The sequence below is a fragment of the Parambassis ranga genome, chromosome 3 (genome assembly GCF_900634625.1).
Source record: "Parambassis ranga chromosome 3, fParRan2.1, whole genome shotgun sequence".
NCBI classification, from domain to species: domain Eukaryota; kingdom Metazoa; phylum Chordata; class Actinopteri; family Ambassidae; genus Parambassis; species Parambassis ranga.
In genome coordinates, this window is record NC_041024.1 from 16,101,531 (window position 1) to 16,128,284 (window position 26,754).

Consider the following 26,754-nt stretch of genomic DNA (forward strand, 5'->3'; position numbering starts at 1 on the left):
GTATTTGCTGCATTTAAAGAAAAGCTGTGTAAAGAGGCTACTCCACCAGTGTATCTGTAAAATGTATCCTCATTTTTATTGTATAATAGAGATAGATCCCCAAGGGAAAATTGAGGTATCCAGTAGCAACAACATAGGAACAGACAGCATAGCATGCATACATGTATAAACATAAGAGTACTAAAAATAAAAAGCAAATTAGTGTATGTACAGGATGGACGATAATTCAATTCAATTCAATTCAATTCAATTCAATAGAATTGTCTCAAAGCACTTTACAGAAGCCCAGAGCCTGAACCTTCTTAACAGCAACATTGGCAGGGGAAAAACTCCCTCTTAACAGAAAGAGAACTAGAACAGGACCCAGCTCATAAGGGAGAACCTTCCTGCTGCCAGTCTGCTGTTGGATGCTGGGTGCATGCATCCAACAGCAGAGGTATTTACTATATGCAATATATAAATAAAATACAATACAGAACATGTACAAGGTATATATGCAATGTACAGAGTTATTAACGTGAGCAGATATAAAGTATATAAAGATAATAAAACCCACTAACTAATCTAGGCTCTTTCCTGAATGGGAAAGGGTGCAATCTGCATTCACTCCAAGGTTAAATGTTCACACTAGAAGTGCTGTAATTCTGAGTGGCAGAGATGTAAACATGAAAAATTCCATCTGGACCCAAAAACATATACATACTAATTTGAAGGGAGAAAATGTCGACCGTACCCATTGCTATCATAGATAACAGCAGCTCTTATTAGGTCTCAGTGGATTTCTTTTTTCCGGTCTGAAAGGGGTCACAGTGACTCATAAAGAGACACAATCAAGATGGCTGGAGGTTTTGATTTAATTAAATTCATGTTGATTGTTTTTATGTCAACTAAAACAGAAATGATTGCAGATGACTATTCAGAACACTTCAGTAAAGATAGCCTTGTCACCCTGAACAATGGTTTTCCATCTTAGAACTCTGTAAGTCACCTCAGGCTGCGAGAGAGTATTGGCATCATTAGAGTGAGAGATGAAGGAGACACAAAAAGAGGACAGAGGGAAACAGACAAGCATATGAAAGGGGAAAGACAAAGAGAACACCAGAGTCTGAAGGCACACATACACACAGGTCTGGGGGTTGAAGACATCAACAGCAGGTGACTGTCTGGAGGCTAGCTTCTACCAGCAGCTTCAAACAGCATGATGGAAATATGACACAGAGTCATTCCAGCAGGGAGGGCTGCCCTATAGCTTTTTGCTTGCAGTGGTCAGACAAATAACCCTTCAGTCTCTGCATCACAGAACAGCAGCTCCATCCTCTTCCAGAAAATAAGCCTATACATCTCTCCGCCTGTTTGCTGCCTTTCCTCCACATTACGGAACAACCTGCCTGTCAGTAGAAGCCTTTACACAGAACAAAGTCTCCATGTGACTCCAGCGTGGTTATTTTACTCTCAGATTATGTAGCAGGAAGGTTTTAGACCATTGGTGAGGTGCTGTTTGCAATGTTATTGGATATGTTGACAATATATCACAGTATAGAGACACTAGAAATAGAAAACATTGGAAAGCTGTCAACAGGGATCAACCTGTGTGTGTGCGCGTGTGTGTGCGTGCGTGTTGTGCAGTGTACTGGAAGAGCATTTTTTTCTGCTCAGTGGAGCTGACACACACCAGCTGCTATACATGGCACCAGGGTAGCTGCTGCGGATAACCATCACCAGGAATGTGTGTGTGATGAAAACTTTGAGAAGTGACAATGGCAGCTGAAAGAAAGCCATACAGGGTAGAGGTGAGAAAGAGATAAAGGGAAACTGATGTAATGAGAAGAGGAAAAAACCTCTCTGGACTGTCAGTCCTCATACCCTTACAGAGATATGGATGTGTGTGCGTACACAGTAATTGATTCCTGAATCCCCTAAAGGAATAGGATATTAATGGTGGTCTCTACGGTGCAGGAGACAGGAAAACAGAGTCCGGGTGATGCAGTGAGATATAAGTAACACACATGAATATCTAACACTTTTCTTTTATATTACAAATCTATACTTGCTGTAAAATCAACCCACAACAAACACAGGAGGCTTTCACTTGAGCCACAGTTGGATTACAGCCTGTGGACGTGACTGAGTGATGCTGCTCCTTATTTATTCTTAACTGCAGCAACATGACAGTCCACCCTCCACATTCTATCAAGCTTTCCTGAAAGGGAAAGGTCTGCTGTTACATTTACATTTTACTCAGGTATTCTAGCTCTATAAATGTAAATGAAAAGGAGAGAGGTTGTTCTGTAAGATTGTTCTGGACTGAGAAAGAGGTGAAGGCATCCAGTGCTCATGTGAACCTGGCTGTAATGATGAAGCTCTCTTTATAATAACAGGGTTATGGCTGCTTTCTGCCTCTGTAGCATTTTAAAGAGCAAGGGTGCAAGACAAAACTGAGGAGTTAATAAACAATAAGGAGCTAGAATTATTAGTAATATAAGTGGAAAAATTCTCTTAACCACATCTATCTAACCTTATAGTCTCTACTCTTGGATCCTCCTCTGCCTTCTACTTCTCTTTCCTCAATCGACTCATCTAACTTCTCATCTTTCCAATTCCTCTTCTTCGTCTCTGTTCTCCACTCTGCTTTCCCCAACCCCCTTCCCTCTGCTCCTCAGCAGCTCATTGCCCATTCCTTCAGAGAGGTGTCGGCCTATCCAGTAGTACAACCATGGGATGATGAAAGGATGAGGGAGTAAAAAGGGAAGGTTGGGGGTGGAGGGGTGGAGGCGGCAAAAAGGGTGTGGTGAGCAGAGATTGTGATGTGAAATGAAAGATCAAAAACCTCTAATCTCTGAAATGTCAGCTAACTGGGGAGAGACGCCCACCCGCAGACACCAAGTAAGAGAGAGCTCCATTTTCATTTTTATCCCACAAGTTTAGTAAAGATCTAAACTGATGTTTCATTACAACAAGGAATGAGGAAAACACAGATGATTCTGTTTGTCTGAAAATCCTATACCATGATTTGATGCATCTAAACTTTATCCTCTCTTTTATGCTTTAATCTTCTTTTAATCTGCTATTTTATTATTTCTGGGACTTTACATCCACCTACTCCACCTTTCTGCTTACCCTTATCCTCTTCCTCTCTGCCCTGCTCTTCTTTCTCATCCCTGCCAGAAACAGTCTGTGTTTCCTCACCTGTGAAACTAGGAGATGTCCTTGACTTGCAAGGACAATAATACCCTCTGTGTGTGTGTGTGTGTGTGTGTATGCACTGTTGTATGAAAAATAGTGCATACTGTATCACACCTCCCTCTTAGTCCAGTCAGTCAATATCATTGTGATTGTCATTATAAGACATCATTGCCATGTGTTAAAATTGGATTACATGTAGCCTGCAGCTAATGACATTCACAAGACTGATGAATGCAAGTGAATCCTGGCAACAAGCAGTTCAGTACAACTCAGTTTCACATACACACACCTACACACAGCCTGTAGGGCTGACCATTCATCAACCTTTCGCCTTCTTTAATCACATAGTGAGGACCAGTGCATCGGTGCAGATTATATTTGGGCAGAAATGCTCATTTACGGTGTAGGAATACAGTGATAACCATGATATTGAAGAATGAGACATTATGCTGATCCAGCGCCTCTTCAATAATTATCTCTTTGTCAAATACAGTACCTAAGGGCTGGATTACAGCTGCCAAAAAATGGAAGAACTAGAAAAAGACAAGAAGAAGTTAGCTACATGAGTGTCACCCAGTGTGATGAGCAGAGTCAAGTAGATGAGGATGACTGCCATGAGTGAGACACTCCAGAAAAAAAGCTGGCCAGTGAGTCTTCAGCCTTCTTCACCCAGCCTCACCTCCTTCATCCTGCAAATTTCACCCCCGCAGAGAAGAGCAATCATTTTATAGAAATCCAAAACAGTACATTGGATCTAATTGCGTCCTTGGATAGCATCAAAGAAGTGAGAGATTTATGTTGGGTCACACCTTTTAAGAAAATTCTCAATAAACAATGATAAATAGGATTTTGACTGATGACATTTATGTTTTCCTGAATTCCAACAGATCTTGCATTACAGCTGTTACTGTGAAGTCTTTTTGCCACAGTCACCATGTGTATTATTACAAACTATAGGTGAAAGATCCAAAGGAACTAGAAATATAGGCATTTCTTAGAAATACAATGAGAGTAGTTTAAAATGAAATGCAGTCTAAATATAGACATAGAAATGAGGAAAGAGTGCTAGTGTTTAGTGAAGCATGTCATATGGGATTTTCCTCTTCCTCTCCTACACACACATTGCAGGGGGTTTGTAGTAGGAGTCAATTAAAGCAGCTCCTCATTGTAATTACACTATGTTAGATATAGTGGCCCACTGGGACATAACTGTTTGTGAGTTTGTCCTTCCTCCTGCTGTCGTCTTCCCCTCCCACTCTATTACACTCACTTCATCTCTACCTGAGGGTGGGAGGGGCTCATTAAATCCTAAAACCCACTTTGGTCGTTCTAAGAGGCAAAATACACAGATTCTTTTATCACTAATTGTTTCAAGAGGAGTGCAACGTGAAATCAATGAATGCACAATAAGACAAACCAAGCGTAAACGATAATACTTCAATAATTTTAGTCTGATCTATCAAATTAACTCCTTCAGTCTGTTCCCCTTTCTCATCCTGCTTGCTTTGGGTCTCTAAACCTGCTCTGCCAGATACAGTCAATGCAAAGATCTCACACACAGATGCACACAGGAACATTAAATGACAATCATTTTTTGGGAAGCAATCGACAGTCCCAATTTGCCGTTTGTGGTGGCAAGTCAGGACAACTAAGGAGAATGTGAAGTGTTAATAAGTACTTTGAGCCAGCTGTGGTTTGTCTGGCCTGAAGCGACCAAATTCAGACATAATGGCATCAATTTATCAGGTTCTGAGGCCCGGAGCCCCCTCTGTGTACTCTTCATTGGGCTTGTAAAGTGTTCAAAAAAGGCACATATAATTTAAACAGACAACAAGGATTAATTTGAGATACGAGAGGTTTTGATAATGCTTCCTTCATAATCAGCAATGTGCTACTGAAAATAGTGCTCTGTTAACCCATTGATTTAAGTAACTAATTTGTCAGAGCAGAAGACAAAAGTACAATCAGAAAAACAGTAAATGCAGTAATGGTCGGTCAATGTTCAGTAGAGAGCAGAGGAGGAGATACTGAGGCTAGTGAGCAGTAAGGATGACAAATTGTTTGACATTACAGAAAACTGCAGGCGTGTGCAGATTCTTCTGTCCACTCTTAGGCCGAGGAGGAGGAGGAGTGTGTGTGTATGTTCTCTCACTGTCTCTCCCTCAGTTTCCAGATTGTATTGTTATCAGAGATGATATTGTATAAAGGGAGGGACAAATATAAATTTAAAACAATAGAAATGGTGCTTATTTGATTTTGTTTGGTCCTGAATTAGATAAAAATATTACAAGCACCAGAACAAACACTAGCCAGTGGTGGGACTCGCGAAAGGACAGGAAATTGGAAAAAAGATAAATAGATTTGACTCCTCCTCGAGGTCAAGTGACCACAAAAAAAGCCTCCACTGCCTACAGGCATTCTTGAGCTGTCCCCTTCACTAGAATGTTTTCACATATGAACAACCCAAAAACCTTCAGCCATGGCTGTTCCCAACATTTAAAAATAAGCCTACTTCAGCTTCTAAAGTTCACCAACTGGTACAGACAGTGAGAGCTCTCAGCCAAAAAATGCTCAGAAACACATCCACGTTGTTTTAACACTAATTAAACAATTTACATGTGTGAATAAATAACCTTAGGCGTTTACTGCTTAATTTGTTTCCATGAGTCCATATTTTTTAGCGGCAAGCTATCAGTATAAATATATAGTGGGCTAGTCTGTTGATTTATATTATAGATGACATCTTGCAGAGAATCACACATTATGTGCAAAAAAAAGAGAGGAAAAGATGTTCTATAGCAACACTTACAGCCTAGTTGTTGTGAGGACATTTGCCCAGGAGGCATGTTAAGACAATGGAGGAAATGAAATGTGTGAGTGTGTGTTTATCTGCATCCACACTAACACAATCTTATTTGTGTTCCTGATGAGCTGCTGATGTTTAACAAGAGGAGGCACAGCATGGACGCCTATTAAAAGGAGCGAACATTAACCACAGATGCAAAATGTAGCAGAGCTCTTATCCCTGCAGCTGGTGCAGGACAGCCATTCAGATTATTATTCACACAATTATTTGCTGATCTCTGATTCTAAATATAATCCTCCTTATAATGAGGTGTGCAACCTGACTTTAGGTGTTTCTACATTTTCCATGTGCATTTGCACTTTAAAAGATGCCAAAAACACTAATGGAGCAAACACTGTCACACAGCAGCTGAAGCTGAAAGTCAGCGAGGTGTGTCTCACTGTCCCTGAACAGAACTGAGAGAATCATAGTTGGCTATGGTTTAAAAAGAGACAGAGAAAAAGGAGATGAGACAGATGAGAGGCACACTGAGGGAATGAACCCTGAGGAAACTCATTTATATTCAGGATGGGAATAAAAGGATGGATGCTTAAGCATTCTTTCACTGGATACTTAACAGGCTGGAGTCTTTGTTTCACAACACAGGGAAGTTTTACAGAACTCGCTAATGACCGACAGACAGGTGAGCAGGGAGAGATGACAGCTGGGCAGATGAGTGTGTACTTGAACCCATTATGTCTGACACATTAACTTTACAACCACTTTAATGACCCAAAACACAGGCTGACACTAACCGCTCTTCTGATTGTAATTTGAAAGTTTTTATACACATATCAGATTGCACTGATTTGCTTTGTTGGAACTGATGGGAGAAATTGATGGCATCATGTAGCGTTTGTTTTTATAACTGGCTTTAGATCCGACACTCTGAGACAGACAGGCCCACAAGAAGCTTCTCTTCCAAATTCCGGGTTAACAAAGGGGTCCCACATATTTGTTCACAAAATGACTCCAATGATGACAACAGCACCTTTTTGCGATACTTTGAAGTGGTTGGAATAGCACTCTGAACAAAGCTGCTTAAGCAGCAGCACACAGGACATAAACTAAAGATTCTCAGTCTATCAAACCATATCCAAACAGCAGAGGACAACAAAACTAATGTGAACTTGTAATGGCACAATACAGGACACAAGCACCCTTCTCCTGCAGACTAGGGGTTTTGACCTCGTTCTACTGTCAAACTTCACACCACATTGACTAAAAGTATGTTTACATAAACACAGTCTATTCTCCAAATATTCAAATGGACAGTGAAGTGTTCAGGTAATCATCACCTACACAGCAGAGGCAATTTCCCAAATATGGCTCAACACACAGACAATTTAGAAAACATAAGATGTGAAATATAACAAATTACCTCTACGACTACTACGGTCAGTGGCAGGCTGGCCATCTGGAGGAACTGGAAGCTCTTTCCCAAGAGGCCAGTCGAACTGTTATGAAAAGATTAAAAAATGTCCCAGGCTGTTTAATTTCATATTTGTCTGGCCAGGCGGCTCCAGACAGATGTGTGTGTGGCAAGCATATAAACTCACTGTGTCTCATAAACACACCACTCCATCCAGACGATATGCCTTTTGGAAATACTAGGATTACAGTTAGTAAGTAATATGAAAAATGGGATAAATAAGGGAATAGAATGTGTATCTTGGAAAAATAAACAATACAAAGCATCTAATTCTATTAGAACAACTTAAACAATGAATGATGGTTTTAGTGCATTAAAAAACAACTATTTTCAGCCTTTTCACAAGGGTGAAGACAGTGGTTAACAATGCTATTATGAATTTAAATAAATCAATATTCCAAGGGCTACAGGGCAACTGCAGGAAAGATCTGGTCCCTTAGTGACCACATCCAACAGCATAAATAAACCAATAGTGAGAGAGAGATGTGTATTATGTGATACCTTATTTATCAGTGATATTCTGCTGTACTCTGACAGATTATCTGATTTTGAGCTTTGTCTCTCAAATGTATAAGAAAATTATTACCATCTAAAACATCTCATTTAGATTTGTAGATACCAGTATGTGTAAACCACAACACGGTTTCTCATTTACTGATAGCCTGAGTCTTTATTAAACACCCAGGCTTTAGCTGTCCTGTGTAAGAGAGCTAATAAAAGGATCATGAAGACAGGAGCTGATAACCCACAGGGCTGAGCCATGATTAGTCATGATAAAACCCAGGGGCTATGTGGAGGGTAAGAGACCAACCAGTACAAGAAAAATGCTACACTCTGTGCTGTACACTGAATCCAAACACACAATTATTTCACACATTAATTTCTCATTAAGGACGCATCACAGTGTCCAGACACAAGCAAATAGCTTCATAGATTTTTTTTGTTTGCAGTATGTAAGATAATGTCAAAAAATAAAATTGTGGTCTGTGTCATTTGTGCATACAATGTCAACCTTTAGTGGAACCGTTTCAAACGCTTGGTAAAGGTCAGGAGATGATCCATGACCTTAGGTTGAGATGCATGCAGATAGTTTTTCCACGACGCACCTGTCCTGTAAAAGGCTAATTTGTGAGATAAACCTGGTTTAGGAGCCTCACTTTCTGGAACATCTGGAACATTCCTCTTGGGGGCATTCAGGAAATGAGACAAAATACACAAACACACTTTGGTATGTTATCAGCCTCTCTCCCTGTTTGAATCCCCTTGAAGATCAGTAATTACTGTAAATGCTGGAGCGACAGAGGAGAGAGCAGAGACAGTGTGAGAGACGATAAAGGAGACGAGAGACAGATAGCGGCTGCTGGAGCCAAAAGCAGTTCATTAAGAGAGCCCTACCACCAACTCACAAATACACACAACTATCTTCTGCAACATATTAATGTTCAAATCACTCTGCAGATTAACTGACGGTATTGAGATATATTCAAAATTGTCCAATTTTTAGCCACTTTCTCCTATCTCTACTTAATTTGCCACACTGCCCCCTTTTCCATCTGTCCATCCCTTCCACCTCACTCGTTTTCCATCGACTACAGACTGTAACATCTCAACATCCTTTCTCTTTAATTTGCCCTCGACTGTTGCCAATTCCTCACCCTCTCCCTACTTTTCTGTCTGTTTTCTTCCTCCCTTCTCTTTAACACAGGTCAGTCATTTCCTAGTCTTCTTTTCTTTCCCTCTTCACCTCTCCCCCAGAGCCCACACACATGCAGCAAATTCAAGTCAATTAAACAAATGGTTTTTTAGTCTCCCTTCACATTACTCTGTCTGAATTTATGACAGACTCAAAGCTATTACACTAAGCTGTCTGTGTGTGGGATGATTTTGCTAAGCCTAAGCTAATTAGGCAGGGCCCATGAAACTGCAAGATACAATGGCAGATCAGGGAAATGCAGGGGAGATAAGGCTGAATATACTTACACATACACAAGGAAGGATTTATTTTAATGATGAACAATGATGAACAAGTACACAGGAGCTTGCCAGTGTAGGTGAGAAAATTGATTTATTTTTTAAATCATTTAATTGTTTGCAAACTCAAGTCTCTAATTTCCTACCTCTCTCTCTTTCCTTGACCTCTTCCTTCCTAAGGTCATTTGTGAAAAACAACATTAGTCATACGTCTGCAGATAATTCTTCGATGTAAAAGTTTGGAGTGTGCCAACTTTTCCATTTGTTAAGGCTGCTAGTTTGATGGGGGTCTGCATCCCATTTAGCTGCTCAACAGATGGCCAATAAATATAATGGAAAGCCATGAGAATAAATTACTCCTACACACAAACAAGAAGTTACACTTACCAATGTACAATGGGCATCTGTCCACACACACAATTACACCTACACACAGCTATATAGACAAACTATATTACGATCAGACATGCAAATTAGCAATCAAAAAATGAGAGTTAATACACACACGCACACCATCACACTAACACACACTCATGTTTCTGCTCCTGCTGTTTGCAGCAGGGGTGTAAATTTATTGGCTCCACACTCATACATGACATAAAGTGGATGTGTACGTGTGTCTGTGTGTGCAGTGAGTGATGAAGCATCTCTATATATAGGTAATAAACAATACAACATACTTTTCCACAGAGACGCTTTGCTGCCGCCATGATCATATGAGAGGGTGTGTACGTACATGTTTCCAAAGAGTCCCAGTAATAGTCTGCACACAGAGCCATAAATACAGCTCCTTCCAGCCATTGCTTCTTCCACTCTTTTCAGTTCCCTCATTCTTCTTTTCTCATTTTTTACTGTAATCCTTGTTTTTCTGGTCCTACAATTTCCCATCTTGTTTTCATTCATCCAGTTAACCAATGGCTATTAGAGAAGCTAAGAGACCAATCGAAACAGATTCCAGAGGACACACACTGTACAAACATGTCATTTAATACAAGTTTGCTTGACCTGCACATTTACAAATAATCATCTTGTCAGACTCACTACACTGTGATATGTCCACTCAAATCATACTCACTATGCTTACCGTCAATCTATGCAGGACACTGCCATTGTAGTGATTTTTAAACAGTACTTCATTATCTCAAAGTGAGATGTTTTACTGGTGTTTTGAATGTTCTATAATTCAAGATCTTAAATTCAAATGCTGGCACTGGCCAGCGAGGAAGCTTTATAGGCTATATATAACTCTCCTATTAAAAGCTGCAGTTTAAGGACTTGGCCTCAGAGTGAATGAGAAAAGGAAATGTCAGTGAGGAAGAGAAATGACAGTCAGGCAGCACTGAGTGAAGGAGTGGAGCTGAGAGAGTGAGGATGACACACCTACACACACACAGGAGCAGGTTTACATGAGAGAAGAGCGTGCATGTCAGTGTGTGTTTTATGGGTTGACATGTCGGCCATGTAAGGAGTATGTGTGAAAAATGGGCCTCAGTGCAGTACGAGTAGATGCAGCATAGCAATAAGTTCACACACAGACTGGCAGGCTGGTAGGGCACACACAAAACACAAATGTCAAGAGTGAACTATAGGAATCCACACAGAGACAATAACAAAATTCAAAACATCTTTGCAGAGGTACCTAATAGGAATATACACACACTCTGTAGAAGGGCAGATGCTTGAGGGATCTAATCTTTTTACACCACTGCTGTCTCACCAAAAAAGTCACACACAAAGAAACCTTACTGCAGTCCAAAATAACAAGTGGACAGGCACAATGTCACTGCTACTGTATGTCTCTGCATACACCCTCTGTTGAGATGACTGTGTGTTTGCAGATGTTGTCACGATGCAGGATAAATTTGTGAAAGTGTTGTGAGATGAATAGAAGCCTAAACATCTTAGGTGTCCGGAACTGTTTCACGGAACTAAAAATACACAGCACAAACACACTCTCCCTCATACCCTCTCTTGGGTATAGTGAGAGCGGTAATGATACTGTGGCAGTGCTTCATTGTGTGTGTCAGTGTGCAAGCATATGTGTGTTAAACACTATTAATACTGTGGAAAGAGAAGCTATTAGCATAAAGAATGGTTTTATAGTACAAAACAAAACACAAGAGTTGACCCTCAAAACACACACACACACGCTCGCACACACACACTCAAACACACACACATACAGTAATGACCTATTTTGTAAAGCACTCGCTGATTCTAAGTACACAATAATAAACTCCTCATTTGTTATGTACTTGGACCATTAAAGAGAGAGAGAGCGAGAGAGAGAGAGAGAGAAGGTGGATGAGAGGAAAAAGGAACAGGAATATTAAAGAAAAGAGACAAACAGAAATGTAAGGACAGGCATACATGCACAGGTAGAACAGACAGTTATGTCGCTAGTTACAATAAATAAGAAAAATCATAAATGAACGGAAGTGAAATGAAGGACTTAACTGCATGGTGAACACCCTGATGACCATGCAATCACAGTGCCCCCTATTGGTACTAAAAAATACCTGTCTGACAAAACCCAAAACCAGTCATACAAGTCATTTTCATACTTTGTAATTATATATTTATATTATTTATTTAAATGATTTAAATCAATCAAAATCAATCAGCTAAAGGTGGGTAAAATGCCTGTAAATAATATTTTGGCTCCTACACTGTCTGCTTTGATTGGTTTCATATAGTTAGGAAGCAGGATGCTCAATGAAATGACCCAGACATATAACATAACATAAGACACAAAAAGCCTCACATGCAACATGACCTATAAAGATTTAATTGACATCAATTAAAAATTCCTCTTCCTGAGTATTTGCTATGGCTGCTGTGGATATCATCCAAAAAGTTCAATTTAGGGTTTGACAGATGGCTGTAACATTTCCAGCACCATGCTTCAGTCATTATAAGGTTCTTCTGTTCTGTCTTGAGGCTGTTCCAAACAGTTCTTCTGTTACTGTAGCCAACAAATGTTTCGTTCATTTGTCCAGAGCATATTGTTCTGTCTCTGGTCTTTGCCTATGTTTTATTGGCTAACTGTCCTTTTGCTAAAATGTGGCAAACATTTTGCATCACATGGTCTCTACTTTTTCTGGGGCTGCCTCACTCTTGAGCTCTTAAATCTTTGCATTATGATGTCCATAATAATGGCCAGACCTCTTTCAGGAGTCTAAAAAATGAAGCAGAAGTTGAGCAGCCACTTGAGGCCGGCTCCTACAGAGAATCACTCTCCTGTATTCAAAAACGTCCTACTGTTTGGATCCCTTGATGACTTCCTTGTTCATCACCAACTGTATGGGAGTACATTTGCATTTACAGTTTATACACTCAGACAAGGTCCTAATTGTTGCCATCTAATCTGGAAACCCAGGGTCTAAATGTAAGATTTTGAAGGTGTGATCAATGTAAGGTTGTGCTTACTTTTATGAGTGACTATCATTAATGGGTAGTTTATGTTGAAACATCGAGGGGTGTACTGACTTTTCTTTCCTATCAAACATATATTGCTCATTTGCAACATGTTTGTTTTATGAAAACACTGTTAGCTCATTCATACAATCATTGTTAAGAGGCACACAACACACACATTCAAACCTACACAGAGACACAGCAAACTGTAGAGACAAGCACATCTTTGCACACAAATAACAATTTGCGGTTTAACTTCCAGTGAAGGCAGCTGGTGTGTTTTAAGTGAATAGGACCTGAAGTTGTTCTGGGAATACACAAACACAGGGATCTGATTACAGATGCTGGGAAGATCTTACACATATGTTGGGGTACAGCCAAATGCAGCAAGGGATGCTAAAAGCAATAAAGAGTTGCTTGTGCATATTATGTCTTCTCATGCTGGGGTAGGACTGCTCGTGTATGTGTGTGTGTGCCAAAAAATGTGTTTATATACAAAAATCAAACATGTATATTGATATTGATATACATTTAACATACCTTAGCAATGAGGCTGAGGGCTTCCTGGCAGGAGGGTGGCAGTACTGATGCCTGAGTCGGATCAGGTACTTCAGGTTGAAGGTACAGCTCTAACATGGATGCCAGCTGAGACAGACCCTGTTTTTTCTGTTCAGACATAGAATTCAGGTCTGTAAAAAAAGACAAATATCCAGTTCCTTAGAAAATCAAATTACCTATTACTTATTTCAAATGTATGTTAAGTACAGTAAACTCATTGATAATCTCTTGTATGAGAGACTTACGTGATTCATGCTCATCTAAAGAGTAGAGCTCTGCACTGCTGCTTTTAGATGAACTAAACTAAGTGGAATAAAAAGAGGAGAAAGAGTCAATTTTATTTTATATATTGTGCTCATTATTAACCGCGAGAAAGCCCAGAAACATACCAAGGCAAAGATGAGTCTTGCAGCTAGACGGACTGAGTCAGTGGGAACTCTGGGCAGGAGGCTCCGCAGACATTTACACTCCCTCTTATGACCAGCCCATGCTTGTTTCTGCAGGGGAACAGCATCACATGATTCTCTGCACACATGGAGCAAACCTAACCAAACACACAGCTGCAATCTGTCAAATGTAAATGTAAACCAAGTCTTTTCCATTACAGGAATACCTGTACCTTGTCCAAATGCAGGAGATCCACAAATTTTAGATAGGGTGTCATAGGAGTGCATTAACAATTGCAATTCCCATTAAGTGCTATAGGTAATGTTGTACCTTAACACTGGTTTGATACTGTAATTGCTATTTATATTCACATGCATTTCATTCCAGTGCTTGTGATTTTACTTTGGCAGTGGCTAAAACCTCTTCAGGAGCATGCCAAAAATCACATGCAGAAAAAAATGGCAAACAATGGGCAGGTTCAGTGCAAACACATTTATGCCCCCATTAACACAGACCTGACAAGAGACGTTGCAGTAACGAGCCATCTTGCACTGGGAACATCTCAGCAAGGTCCCACATCTAGAGAAAAAAAAACAGGAAAAAAACGTGTTAAATGTTAAAAATCAACATCATTGATGCATTGAAATAACTGACCATGGCCTAGAGACAGAAAAAAATATTAATATATCTCAACATGTCAATGACTCATTGAGCTGGAACGAGACCAGTCCTTAAAATCTCGACTTTCATAACAGTTCAGTGGCTCCACATAAGTAACAGTTTTGGACATAGTTCAGCTGAAACATTACCAAACACATCCTCACATCCACTCAAGCATGCTCCTGTCATTGTGTTGACCTTTTCCTACATAATAACCAAGTCTTATCCTTTTCTATTTGTTGCATTAAGCTGACTGTGTGTATCCATTATCTCATTTTATCTACTGACCCATCTCCACTTCAACTGCGATCTAAGGGCAATACATTAGGTACACTCTCCTCACTGTCACAGCCTGTTAGTATCCCACTTTCATGTGTCAGAGTAAGTGTATGTGATGGCTGTGTAAGTGTGTGTGATGGCTGTGCATTCAGTTGTGCTGTTTATGTGCTGTCTTGGTGTGTATATGTTTCCTGCCTCCAAGGTCTGCTGTGTTTCTTAGAGTGACACTGCCATCCTTTGCAGTTTGTCCATCAGTCTGATGACAAGACAGAGCACAGCAGAGTCTGTCTGCTTCACGAAGCCAATTACAGCCAGTTCTGAGTGCATCCCTAAAACACACGCACACAAAAGACGAGCTGTGTCAGTCAGAGTGTGCGTCTGTGCACAGGTCAATATAAGCTATTGTACTTGCAATCTATATATTTACAGCAGGATGTTTGGCATTTTTATTTGACAGAGACAACAGTAAAGGATGACTGATGGGAGCCTGTCACATTAGGTCTTGGGAGTATGATTCACTGTGGTTCACTCTTACTGTGCTTATAGTGTTTTAGTCAGCAGACAGCAAATTTAAGTGCTCCAAAGCACCACAACCAGCCAGCAACACACAGGCACAAACAACTGAAAACAGTGGATTTTTTAGCGGCTTAAAAGCTGCAAACTTCCTGACATGAATGAGAAACCACAGATTAGGTATGTGTCAGCTCAGGGGACCCAGTTATGTCACAGTGTCACAACAGGATTATGCCATTACAAAGGCTTCTTCAAATGTAGCAGTTATTTCCCTGTTAGCAAAGGATCCAGCAGGTGAATCATTGGCAACACAACATATTCCAGGATTAATTGCTGGTGTTCTATCACAAAACCTCAGCAACAGAAAATTGATTACTAGTGAAAATTCTAGTGTTTCTGCAGAACATTACACAACAGTTAAATCCATCTTTGACCTTATGACATATTTGACCATGTTATATAATAACCTTTAACAATTGTATGCCCCTTTGTCTCAATTATAATTTGAATTTTTGCATTGATAAATTAATTCTTGCAAAATGAGAGCACCAAAATATGATCATGTTTAACTCCCATCTGATATTTAGGTTAGACATTGACCCCAATATTGACTCGTTTTTATTTATTATTAGTTTTATTTTAAGTGTGCAGCCTGTGCTACATCATGCATTGGCAGCACAAACATTGAGCAACAACACAAAGCTGAAGGGTCAGCATCAAACTGAAAAGCTATGTTAAGAAAATGGTATTTGGTGAGTATTGGATACTAACTGATATGGAAAGCTCATGTAACAGTATCAGGAGGACTAACAGAAATGGATCTGTGCAGAAACATAATTAAATGCACTTTAGACCATGAGACAACAGAACCACTCATAAAGGAACCAATCTGACAACCCTACATACTAAGCATCTTGCATTCAGTTCTGTGTGTAAAGGATTTTTCTCCTTCCCACACTACTGCATGAGCTACCACTTCTTATCTAACAAGGGTGAGCAGCAGAGCTGGTTTTGCAGGACCAAATAAAGAGAAAATTCTTTTTGGTTCAGATATGATGAGGAAAGGGGTGAAATGATAGAATACTGCTAATTATACTTGGATATATGGATGGTATTATGAGCTTACACACACTTAAAATGAGGTAATGGATAACATGTTATGATGGATGTAAATACATTAGCCCAGGGCTTATCATACGAAGTATGGCACATTTGATTTGAATGGACATACTTATGAACGCTGTAGATGACATTATAGGAACCTTAGAGGCATGAAATCTATTATGAACACACACACACAGTGTAGGTCTGACCGAAGGCTGTTGTCTGTCAACCTTACCGACAGAAGTTAAGTGTTTCCTCTGAGTGTGTTTCAGTGTGTGACCAGACTGGACTGTTGTATTTGGCCTGAGGCCCCTTCAGGCTTGTTCGGGTTTCCAAAACACATCCTCCTTCCTGTTCACTCCTCCTCCCCCTCGCTCTGTATATCTTCAACATTTTAAACTCCCTCTTCTTCTTTTTCTCCCTCCTCCTTGTTATGCTGCCGTCTCTTATTTGGACTGACCTTTCCAGCATGGGAACCCAGCGGTAAATTTATAGTCTCGCCTTGGGATGGAGCTTCATTAAAACCCAGCTATTCTTGTCATGTTGAGATCTACCAGAAACAGCCACCCAAAGTTTACCCAACACATGCCTGCAGACAGACACACAATGCAATAACAACAGATAAGACTAGGTCAGACCTAAACATAGCCAGAATGTAACTCATGGATTAGGAGTTTGATCATAAGCTCCCAAACACGGGAAGTCCATCCATCTTCCATGTACCAGACCAGCCTGACAAAGCTTCATCATTACTTGGTTGGGTACTGGGTTGCTCTCTTAACCCCTCAGGAGGCTGTGCATGCAAGATATAATAAATACCGGTAATCATTTAGAGGATACGTTTGGTAGGAGGTAACTTGGACCACATATTATCATGTATAGAGGAAGTGTTGATGATGCAATTATCCCAACATCAATAGAAAAGAAAGGTCATCTGTCAAACTCACCTATTATACTTACAAGGATCTATCTGAGGACATATTGGCAATGTTACAATGTTGCCTGTCCATCAACACTACATACAAAATCCTTCTTAACTTTAATTTGTTCTATATTCAGAATTAACTACCATCAGTGTTTATATGGATTTTGACAAAATGTTTGTAATGGGTTGCTGAGAACAGAAAGAAGCATGCACAGCACACCCAGTCAGAAACCCAACACTGTGTATGAAGGGACAAATCTGCATTAATGCACAGATGCACCATGGCAGCCGTTGTTATGGTGATTGCCTCCACACTGATAAGCTCTTAGCATTTACACAGTATCGATTCAAACACACACACCTAGTATAGATATCAGTCACATGATCCAGGTATTCCAACTAGACTGCAAAGGCTTTCTCTTGGACAGACATAATTGAATATTTCCTCTCTGTAAGGGCCAGTATGACAGTAGAAAACAAAAATTCTTTATTCATCCTGAATGAGAAAAGAGAAAAGCAGAATGGACACTTTTAACCACAAAGCTGTGTAGTTGTCAACATAAATTAATACAGATTATTAGTAGAACCCATCAAATGTGACATTTTACTGCCATGAGCTACAACAACACCATCACTACAGCAATCGCACACTACAGTTCAGCTCTTTCACCCGAGTGCTTACTGTTACTGTCATTTGGGATCATTTGGGTCTGAAAAAAAACACCCACCCACACTCTGTACATTTCACACACATTATTTCATGATTCACATACACATGGATGACCCTGCTCTGGCCTGAAGGCATGAAGCAACGGGAGCTGAGGAACATACGTATGCTGCTTCATGCAGCAAAGAATGTTAGTCCGAGTTAACATAGACCAAATATAGATGTGGGTGATAACAAGAGTGAGAGCAATCAAAACAAACAGTGAAAGAAAACAACAGAAATCAGAAAGATATATTCCGCCTTAGCATTTATCTGTGCATGGAAAAGAACTTTACTATCTTGTTTAATTAAAACTAAAAGCTCATTTTCATAGTATAATTATGAATCCTTCTATGAAGCACATCTGTCTCATCTCCATCCATGTTCTTTTAATGTCCTCTTTTTTCCCCCCTCTATCAGCCCCCTCCTTCCCTTCATCCCCTCTCTTTGCCAAGCCTTTTTTCTGCTCTTCTTGTGTTTCTGTCAGATGTTGTGTGAAGTGATAGTCTTCTGGATGGCAGGTCCATGGTTGGACTGCAGGCACAGTAGGGAAATTCATGAATAACATTAGAAGGGTTTCATTAGTGGCATGCAGAACGCTGAATTAGAAACCAGACACACACACTATTATACTGCACCCCTCACTTCTCCTCAATGTCATACTCTCATACTTTTGATATTTTTCTTCTTTACCCTTTCATTCATTTCATTCTTTTATCATGCTACTGCCAACTAATTGTATTACCATTTATTTTAGCTGGGTATCTACCAAAAATACCAGACATTTGCTCGTTCCAGCTTCTCAGAGGGGGATGTGCTTTGTGACTTTTATGAAATCTGAATGTAATCCATTCTGTATTTTTAACAGTTGATAACAAAATGAGCAATATGTGGATGTGTCTCTAGTTATTTCTTTTCCTGCATGTTATTTGGCTCAAAGGCATTTTTCATATAGTTCATAATGAACAAATTTAAAAGGAACGCAAGAAAAACTGAAGCACTGCAACAATCAAATTATACATTTCCATACAGGCCTGGCATGGATGTGTTGTGCCTACCGGTACTTTAATCTATTGTTTTTTGTTTCCTCCAAACAACAGCAGTGTTTTTATGACCTTGCAAATTAGACTATTCTTATGTTGTGCAAAATGACAAGTACAAGTCAGCAGTAAGATATTTTTAAAAGATAAAAGTCTGATGCAGAACACAGGTGTGCATATGATGGAAATTAAGAAGTGAGGGAGAGAAACAAAAACATAAACACAAGAGGAATAAGAATAATAAGGACAAACAAACTGCCACTCAACAGGAGTGGAAGTGACTGAAAGATGCTGGCTTTCTCCATTAATATGCAGAAGCATACAGTAGATCTGTGCACCCTCATGTGTGTATATGCGGTCAATTTTGTTAAGTCTATGCTATCAGACACCTAATTAGGCCTACCTCAGCATATCTCTGTTGGTGTGTGTAGCATGGTAATTAATTTCCCGTGAGTATTGGCTGCTGCACTGTGTCCATGGGATTTTCTCCACTCTTCATGTGTGTGTTTGTGTATGTTAATAATTAGCAGGGTTCTTGTTTCTAGGCTGTCTTGTCGTGCCTGAATGAATTTTCTCATTTCTAGGCTGAGTGACCAACACAGCGTAGTATGTCTCACTCCAACATGACAGGTAATCGTGTGTGAGTTTATGTTAAAATACAATTATTAACATAATTCCACTGCACCATTCCCAACAACTTTCACATCTTATGGGAAACCTGAGCCTGGCCTGCTTGAGACGCCTCGTTCTGTCTGAAGACAATATGATCAGTTGGGCCTTATGCAGTAAAGTCAAGTGCAGCAAAAATGTTCTGCTTTCCAGCACGGCTGCTGCTTTGCATTAGAAAATGCATGTGAGTAAAAGAAAGTATAGATATGACACAAACAAGCAAAGCCAAGGACACTACTGCCATCTATTGTTGCATCTTTGCACAGAAGGACTACAGGGACACAGGACACATCAGGATCGGAGTTTAACATATGACTGGCACGAGCAGCACTGTCAGTCTGTGCCTGTGTTTATGTATGCATAGTGTGAGAGAGAAACACAGAGAGTGACACCACCTGCATCTCAAGTCATCTTAGGACCCTTGCTGAGTTCTTAACGGTTGTTTAGCTGATGATTCACTGACACCTGATGGGACGACTCAGTGTGAATTTACCGCCACGGTGATGGGAGAGACCCAGCGACAGAGAGAGAGAGAGAGAGAGAACGAGAGAGATAAAGCCTACAAGCAACACAGTTATTTTGTTTGTATGTTTGTAGTTCCCACAGTGGGAGTTAATGTGATTCTTCTATGAAGTAAAAAAGAAATCTGAGAATGAACATATGTGCATGAAACATAATATTCTAATGAAGGTGCAGATAGATATAAACAAACAAAACAGAAGAAAGACTAGTTATCACAACCAGTGATTATCAATATGTAACTGAGAAAAGAAATCTAATCCAGACTGGTCATTCACAATAGTAACTCAAACCTTTTCTGGAGAAATCATATGTGAGTAATTTGATCTCAGACGTCATTCAGAAAACAAGTCCTGTCCACACAGGGCTTAAATTATGGTTGCTGTTTTTAGCTTTTTGGCTTAAGGTTTGAGTGAGGCATTAACATTCACGAGTAACAGATGCACTGCCTGTGATCAGTAGAATAATGTGAATCCAGAGGGAGCCTTTTTGATTTATCCAAACTTCTAATAGGAACCATTTCAAACATACACACAAACACTGCAGGGATGGCACTTAGTGGGAAAACACACCAACTTTCATTAATTTGTGTTGCTGAAATCTAACCATGCCAGGAACAATTAAATGTTTATCCTCCAGAGGACAAACATAACATTTTTGCTGTCCTCACAAGTAGAGCAAAAACAGCACACACAGATGTGCTTGCTAGATGAATACTAAGCACTACACACATGGGGAGTGTGCTCCCAGTTTATAGCAACTTGGTTTGCAAAGGATACAGCTGTGTTTGTGTGTGTGTCTGTGTGTGAGAGAGAGACACCTGGGTATCTCACTGCAGTAGAGGGAGAACAGAGGGAAGGAGGTGGAGGAGGAGAAGGAGAGTGAGAAGCAGATGCAAGCAAAATAATCTACAGTGGGAATTAAGTAGGGAGCAGAGACAGGTGGGACAAGGCGTGTATCTAAATGATGAGGGACAAGAAGTGATGTGAAGAAAAGATGTGGACGACAGATGTTGGAAGAAGCAGATGGAAGAATGAATCGATAAAGGAAAGAACCAGTGAAAGGAGGAGCGCTGACTTGTCTTTTGAACCATTTCCCTCCCCTCATCTGCTCCTCTTCCAAGAGGCTTGTCAACCTGCATCTGAAGGGGTAATCTGTATGCTTCATATACCACTGCACTCACACACCCTTATGTGTAAGAGAAAGAAAACAGGGGGATAGAGGGTGTTTAAAACAGGGTAAAAGAGTGTGTGTGTGTGTGTGTGTAGGGGTTCTGCATTTCCTCTAATAAAGCACCTCTTCCAGACTACAGACACAGTAGACAAAGTTGGACAATCCATGTGTGAGTGGTTTTGAAGCTCGGGGTGGAAGGCTCCAGCAGTGTCTAATTTACATTCATTTCAAATATGGCCAAAGAGAGTAAGAGTTGGGCAGACAACCCTGTTGTTTCTATGTTAACATAGTTAACACAACTGGGACACGAGAACACTTTTTGGGTCCCCACTGGAGAAAAAAACTGAAGGATTCTCTCTGCATTTACAGACAAACAAGTAAAAGCTGCATCTCACACAGGATTCCGTAACATTCATCATTCCATATTCACACAAAAGGCAGTGTCATGATTCATGGGCTGCCTTGTTGTTATCAGGTATTTACTTCAGCTGTCTAAATTAGAGCAAAATTCTCTAGTCAGCCATCTGTCAATATTTTTTATGTTCTCTGAAATAACTAAGACCCCATGGAAACTGGTTTATCTGACTTTCAATCAAAAGTTTCTCTCTATAAATAAGACAAAAGCTTTCAACGCTTTGTGTTTCGCACATGTGTTTGTGTGTGCTTTTCTGTGTGGTCCAAAGAGACAGCGAGTGAGAGATTGGTGTCAAATATAAACACTTCTTCATCTGACAGAGTTGTAATGTTGCCTGCCCCCATTCACCCAACATGCACACATACACACACACAGACACACACAGACAGCTTGAATGCAGACAAAAACACATCGGAGCTCTTCTTTGGTCTGTCAGACCCAGAAAAACCCATCAGTGTGCCTGTGTGTGTGTTTGTGTGTGTGTTCACCAGAGATTGTGATGTTTCTCATATACCTCCATCCCTTTAAGGAATTTACATTTGTTTTTATGTTGTTTCTTAATTGCATTTGGTGAGGGAAAATTGTCATCTAAACTTAAAATATAGGTATATAGTTAAATATATATATACCTAAAAGGGACAGAGTTGTTATATCATCATGTCATTACTTTGTTAGTGGCATTCAATGTTTACAACGAGGCCTCCATGTAATACCATTAGACAGGTGAGCAGATTCACACTGATATACGTGCAGTGTATAAAGTTACTGGTGTCAGTGGTACGAGCCTTCCAATAAAAACAATTTACTTCGGATTAACTTCAAAAGCACTTCAGGGATACACAATGGAAAACACTGACACCAAAGGGATTCTTACACCATGTTTTCTAATTAATTAGCCTTCATTGTGGTTGCATTTCAAATTGTGCTTCACTTTGTATTTATGCCTTCTGAAATGGGAGGAACTGCCACTCTGACTATAAAAATATCTTTCCTTTTTTCCTGTCTTTGTTTTATCTCTGCCCTCTGCAAAGCTCTTTGTGAGTCTGAGAACCTCTAATAGTTGTTTGTTTGTTGACCCCTGGCGATTTGATCCTGCCAAGATACGTGTGCATCTGCGTGTGTGTACGTGTGCACACTCCCTCGGCATTTATCACTCATTACTTACATACAGCCTTCAAGGCCTGTAATTAACTTGAGCTTTGATGCCCCCCACCCCCTACCCACTCGCACCCCACCACCTGCTCATTTCCTGCATGCACAAACGCACAAACTCTCCAACACATCTCTCTGTTCTTGCACTGAGATACAATCACACACTCACACATGTTCTTCAACACCCAGTCATGTTGTGACACTAATTGTATTTTAGTGAAAGCAGGAAAATCACACCAATTTGTGCCTGTGTGCATATGTGTGTGCAAGATTTCAGCTTTTGTGACACCAACACAACACAACAGCTCAATAATATCCAAATCAATAAAAGATGTGAAACAGACATTCTGACTCAGGGATCAAAGAGTGACTGCCAGAGGCACAGCTGATATATCTGTTAACACTCATTCAGTATCTCGAAAACATGGTCACGGTCTAATCTATGGCCTCAGTCTTCTTCTACACAAACAAATCTCTGTTTGCCTCAAGCTCATACAAAATACTGGACTTCATTAGACCCATAAGCGCTCGATTTTTTCATTGATTTCTTGTCATCTTGTATGAAAATATAAATTTAGATATTGACTATATGTCAAGCTACAATATTTAAGCTTGTAGCTGTGCGTCCTGAAATTGTGTGTGTGTAGCAAACTGCCACATTATAAAATAAGTCATCTTTCGCCAAAGCTAATTTATTGCAAAGGACACTTGCATCATGCCCAACAATATTTTTGTTGACTGGAAAAATCAGTACATTTCAATTATAGTATCATAAAAGAATATAAACTTATTAAAATAATGATGGCGCTCCAGAACAGCCACTGGCATGTCATCATATGGCTGAGCTATGAAGGCCTATTACGGGTAGATGCATGCCTCTATTCTTTGCCAGATTTTGTTCTAAAGAAAAAAGCTTATTCACAAACCAAGTGTTGTTTAAATATACTGGAGAGAAGAAGAAAAGAAACTTTACAGCCAATGTCTCCCAAACTCTGCCATCTGCTGATTGACACATATTCATCTATAGTCTGATACTGCAAACGGCTGACACTCGACGCAAGCAATGTGAAGTTGTAGCAGTAAAGTAAAGTAAAGTCTGCACATTTACAGACTCAGAAGACATAAAACATCCCTGCAGGCTATTTGTTGGCCGGTCTTGAACCAGACCAAATGACAAAGCTCATAATACATTCAGCTAACACTGGACCACGACAGGAGTCACCATAAGTTTAGTCTGTAAAATTATAACAAAATAACAACAAAGTGGTAACACACAAACACATTGACACAACTTTTAGATCAAAGCAGCACACTGCATCCTTATTTAACCCACACACAGCACCCTTTCCCTTTCATTTTTCTTTTTTACATTCATTTTATCCAAGAAATCCATCATCTTTAATTTGTTTTCTTTCTCCTGTATCTCTTGAAGCAACTTAACGCAACTATTTTACCTTAAAATATCAACTTGATGAAATCACTCTGATGGTACCCCGACTTGTACCTGGGCCATGAATAACTGTTACAGCAAAACGTGACTTGGATTAAATGGGTGTGATCAGCTGTGTGTAATGCCTCACAGCCCTTCGTCACACACCATCGACTAAGGGTCTTTCTAAGATTAAGCTACTTGGTATTCTTGGTACAGAAGCCGTGGATAGCCGTAGATATATGAGAAGAGAGTCGATTTCCGCAGTGGAAGCTAAGAAGAAGAGAGGCTGACGAGATCTTACAAACAGAGCTTAATCTTGGAGTGAAAGTGTGTAAGCTTCTACTTCTTAAAAATGATGATGACCATGATGATAATTTTAGAATAATATACAGCACATTGTTTGCACTTTTGAATTAGTGCAAACACAGGGATTAGATGTCTGCCCAAAAATTTAAACCTCGACATAGAAGGACATAAACTATGTCTTTATATTCTACCAAAGGATGCCAACAGTGACACTGACTGTATACAAACTGTAGTTTACTCTTATCCACGCTGCAGTCTCTGCACCACACATCAGTACACTTGTCTGTCTCCTTAGCATCCTCATTAAATTCACATGCATGTAATTAGTCTGACGCAGTGTGGGCTGTTCAGTGCAGGAAAAGTCCAAACACGGACACACTCAGTTCACTGAGTATGCACCATCGCAGGACATGATGTCGTAATCCGCCACTAAAGCAGGACCAGTTATTAGCCATCCGCTAAACTTCATTCATTCACGTGCATCTCCTACATATATACAGTGGTGTTACATTTTAACTGTATGTTTCTAGATTTACATGAGCTCTTAAAAACGATCTATGCTATGATACTAGGAGAAATCTGTGGACATCCTCTCAAAAGTGTGCGGCCTTTGCCTTTCTACATAAAGAGCCTCACTGCCACCCAGTGGCCGGTTTAAGAACTTTTGAGTAGTTACAGTTAGACGTGAATCAAACTCTGACAGCAGCGACCATACGATGATATGGAGTTACCTCTCCAGAGGGCTGATAAGTCCTCACTCACCACAGCAGCGACACAAAGCATGTTCACACGTTAACACGGTCACAACAGTTCATTGCACACGTCTCACCTGGTGAAGCACTGGTGGCAGACATCTCTGGCTAGTTTGTTGGAAACGCAGCACGCCAGCGGCTCCGCGGTGGTCACCAGTTCTCCTCTCCTGATCCTGGCTGCCGCCCGTAGACCGTTACCTTTCCCTGGACTGACAAATCGTTCTAGTCTCGGTGCCATTGTCAGTTTTCCCTCCATGTGCGTCAAACGGTGTTTACATCCGCGATGAGAGAATAGCGTGATGACATCACACATACGTGCAAGCCGCACGTAAGATGCCATAACACTATGATTACATCGAACTCTTTTTTTCCACCGACAAATGCCCAGCACACGTACATTTAGTAAAAGTCCGCTCCCTGTCGTTCCAAAATGAAAACAATAACGAAATAAAGAGCATGAAGAAAGAAATAGGCTCCAAAACGGAGGTTCGCAAACCAATGAGGCCATCCTGAGGTCTATAAATCCGTTTTGGACTACAGTTTTCCAATGCTCATGTTTACGATTGACCAGATTAGTAGGACTGTGTAATCTCTACAGGTTAGATTACAGATTAACTCAAAATTAATAAGAATTATGGTTTTGATATTTTTTTAACATGAACATTACATTTATACATTATTTAAATACTGTGTGCTGCCTGCCCCAACACAAAGCAGTGTTTGATTTCTATATTAATTTTAATCATTTTTGTATGTTATTCAATAACATACATTGTCTCAAAATGTCAAGTGAATGCCAGTAAATCACTGGTTAACCACTGTCAGTCCTGACCTCCAGTTAGTGAGAAAATAGTAGGCTACATAGGATACTGATCAGTGTGAGTTTTTGTATATAACGGCTTATGTCAATTGAAACTTTAAATGCATTCTCCCAAGTAAATTTGATATAACTTTATATGTTTACAGATATATTGTAAATGATGCTACAGACACAATCAGTTCCATAGATCTACATTGCACCAGTGCATTTTCTCTATAACTGAAACTGAGAAAGTTTGCACATCAGCTCAAAACCAACTAACTATGGAAAAGAACATTGGTCAGTGCTGTTGCATAGAACAACTTCTTCAAATGATCTACCATAACAGTGTTTTTTATCTTCTTTTTTTTGCTTTCTGTATCTGTGCTGTTGCAATAATGCAATTCCCCATTGTGGGACAAAAAGTTTTTTTTAAATAAAAAACCTTGCCTTACCTTACATAAAAACAAAGAGTTCATCACAAGATCCACATAAAGTCTTTTATCAGGTTGAAAGT

At 39.9% G+C, this 26,754-nt stretch overlaps 1 protein-coding gene across 2 annotated transcripts in view; it reads right to left on the bottom strand.

Annotated features, from left to right (window-relative positions):
- The window catches only part of smyd3 (SET and MYND domain containing 3), a 51,619-nt gene extending 25,913 nt beyond the window's left edge, over positions 1–25,706 (bottom strand). For both annotated transcript variants that reach the window (XM_028401944.1, XM_028401945.1), the window contains exons 1-5: positions 25,516–25,706; positions 14,309–14,372; positions 13,796–13,903; positions 13,652–13,709; positions 13,389–13,537 (exon numbers count right to left, since the gene is read on the bottom strand). In XM_028401944.1, the coding sequence (XP_028257745.1) occupies positions 13,389–13,537; positions 13,652–13,709; positions 13,796–13,903; positions 14,309–14,372; positions 25,516–25,694 (558 nt within the window). In that variant the 5' untranslated portion in view covers positions 25,695–25,706. The remainder of the gene's footprint in view (positions 1–13,388; positions 13,538–13,651; positions 13,710–13,795; positions 13,904–14,308; positions 14,373–25,515) is intronic.
- Positions 25,707–26,754: the final 1,048 nt, after the last annotated feature.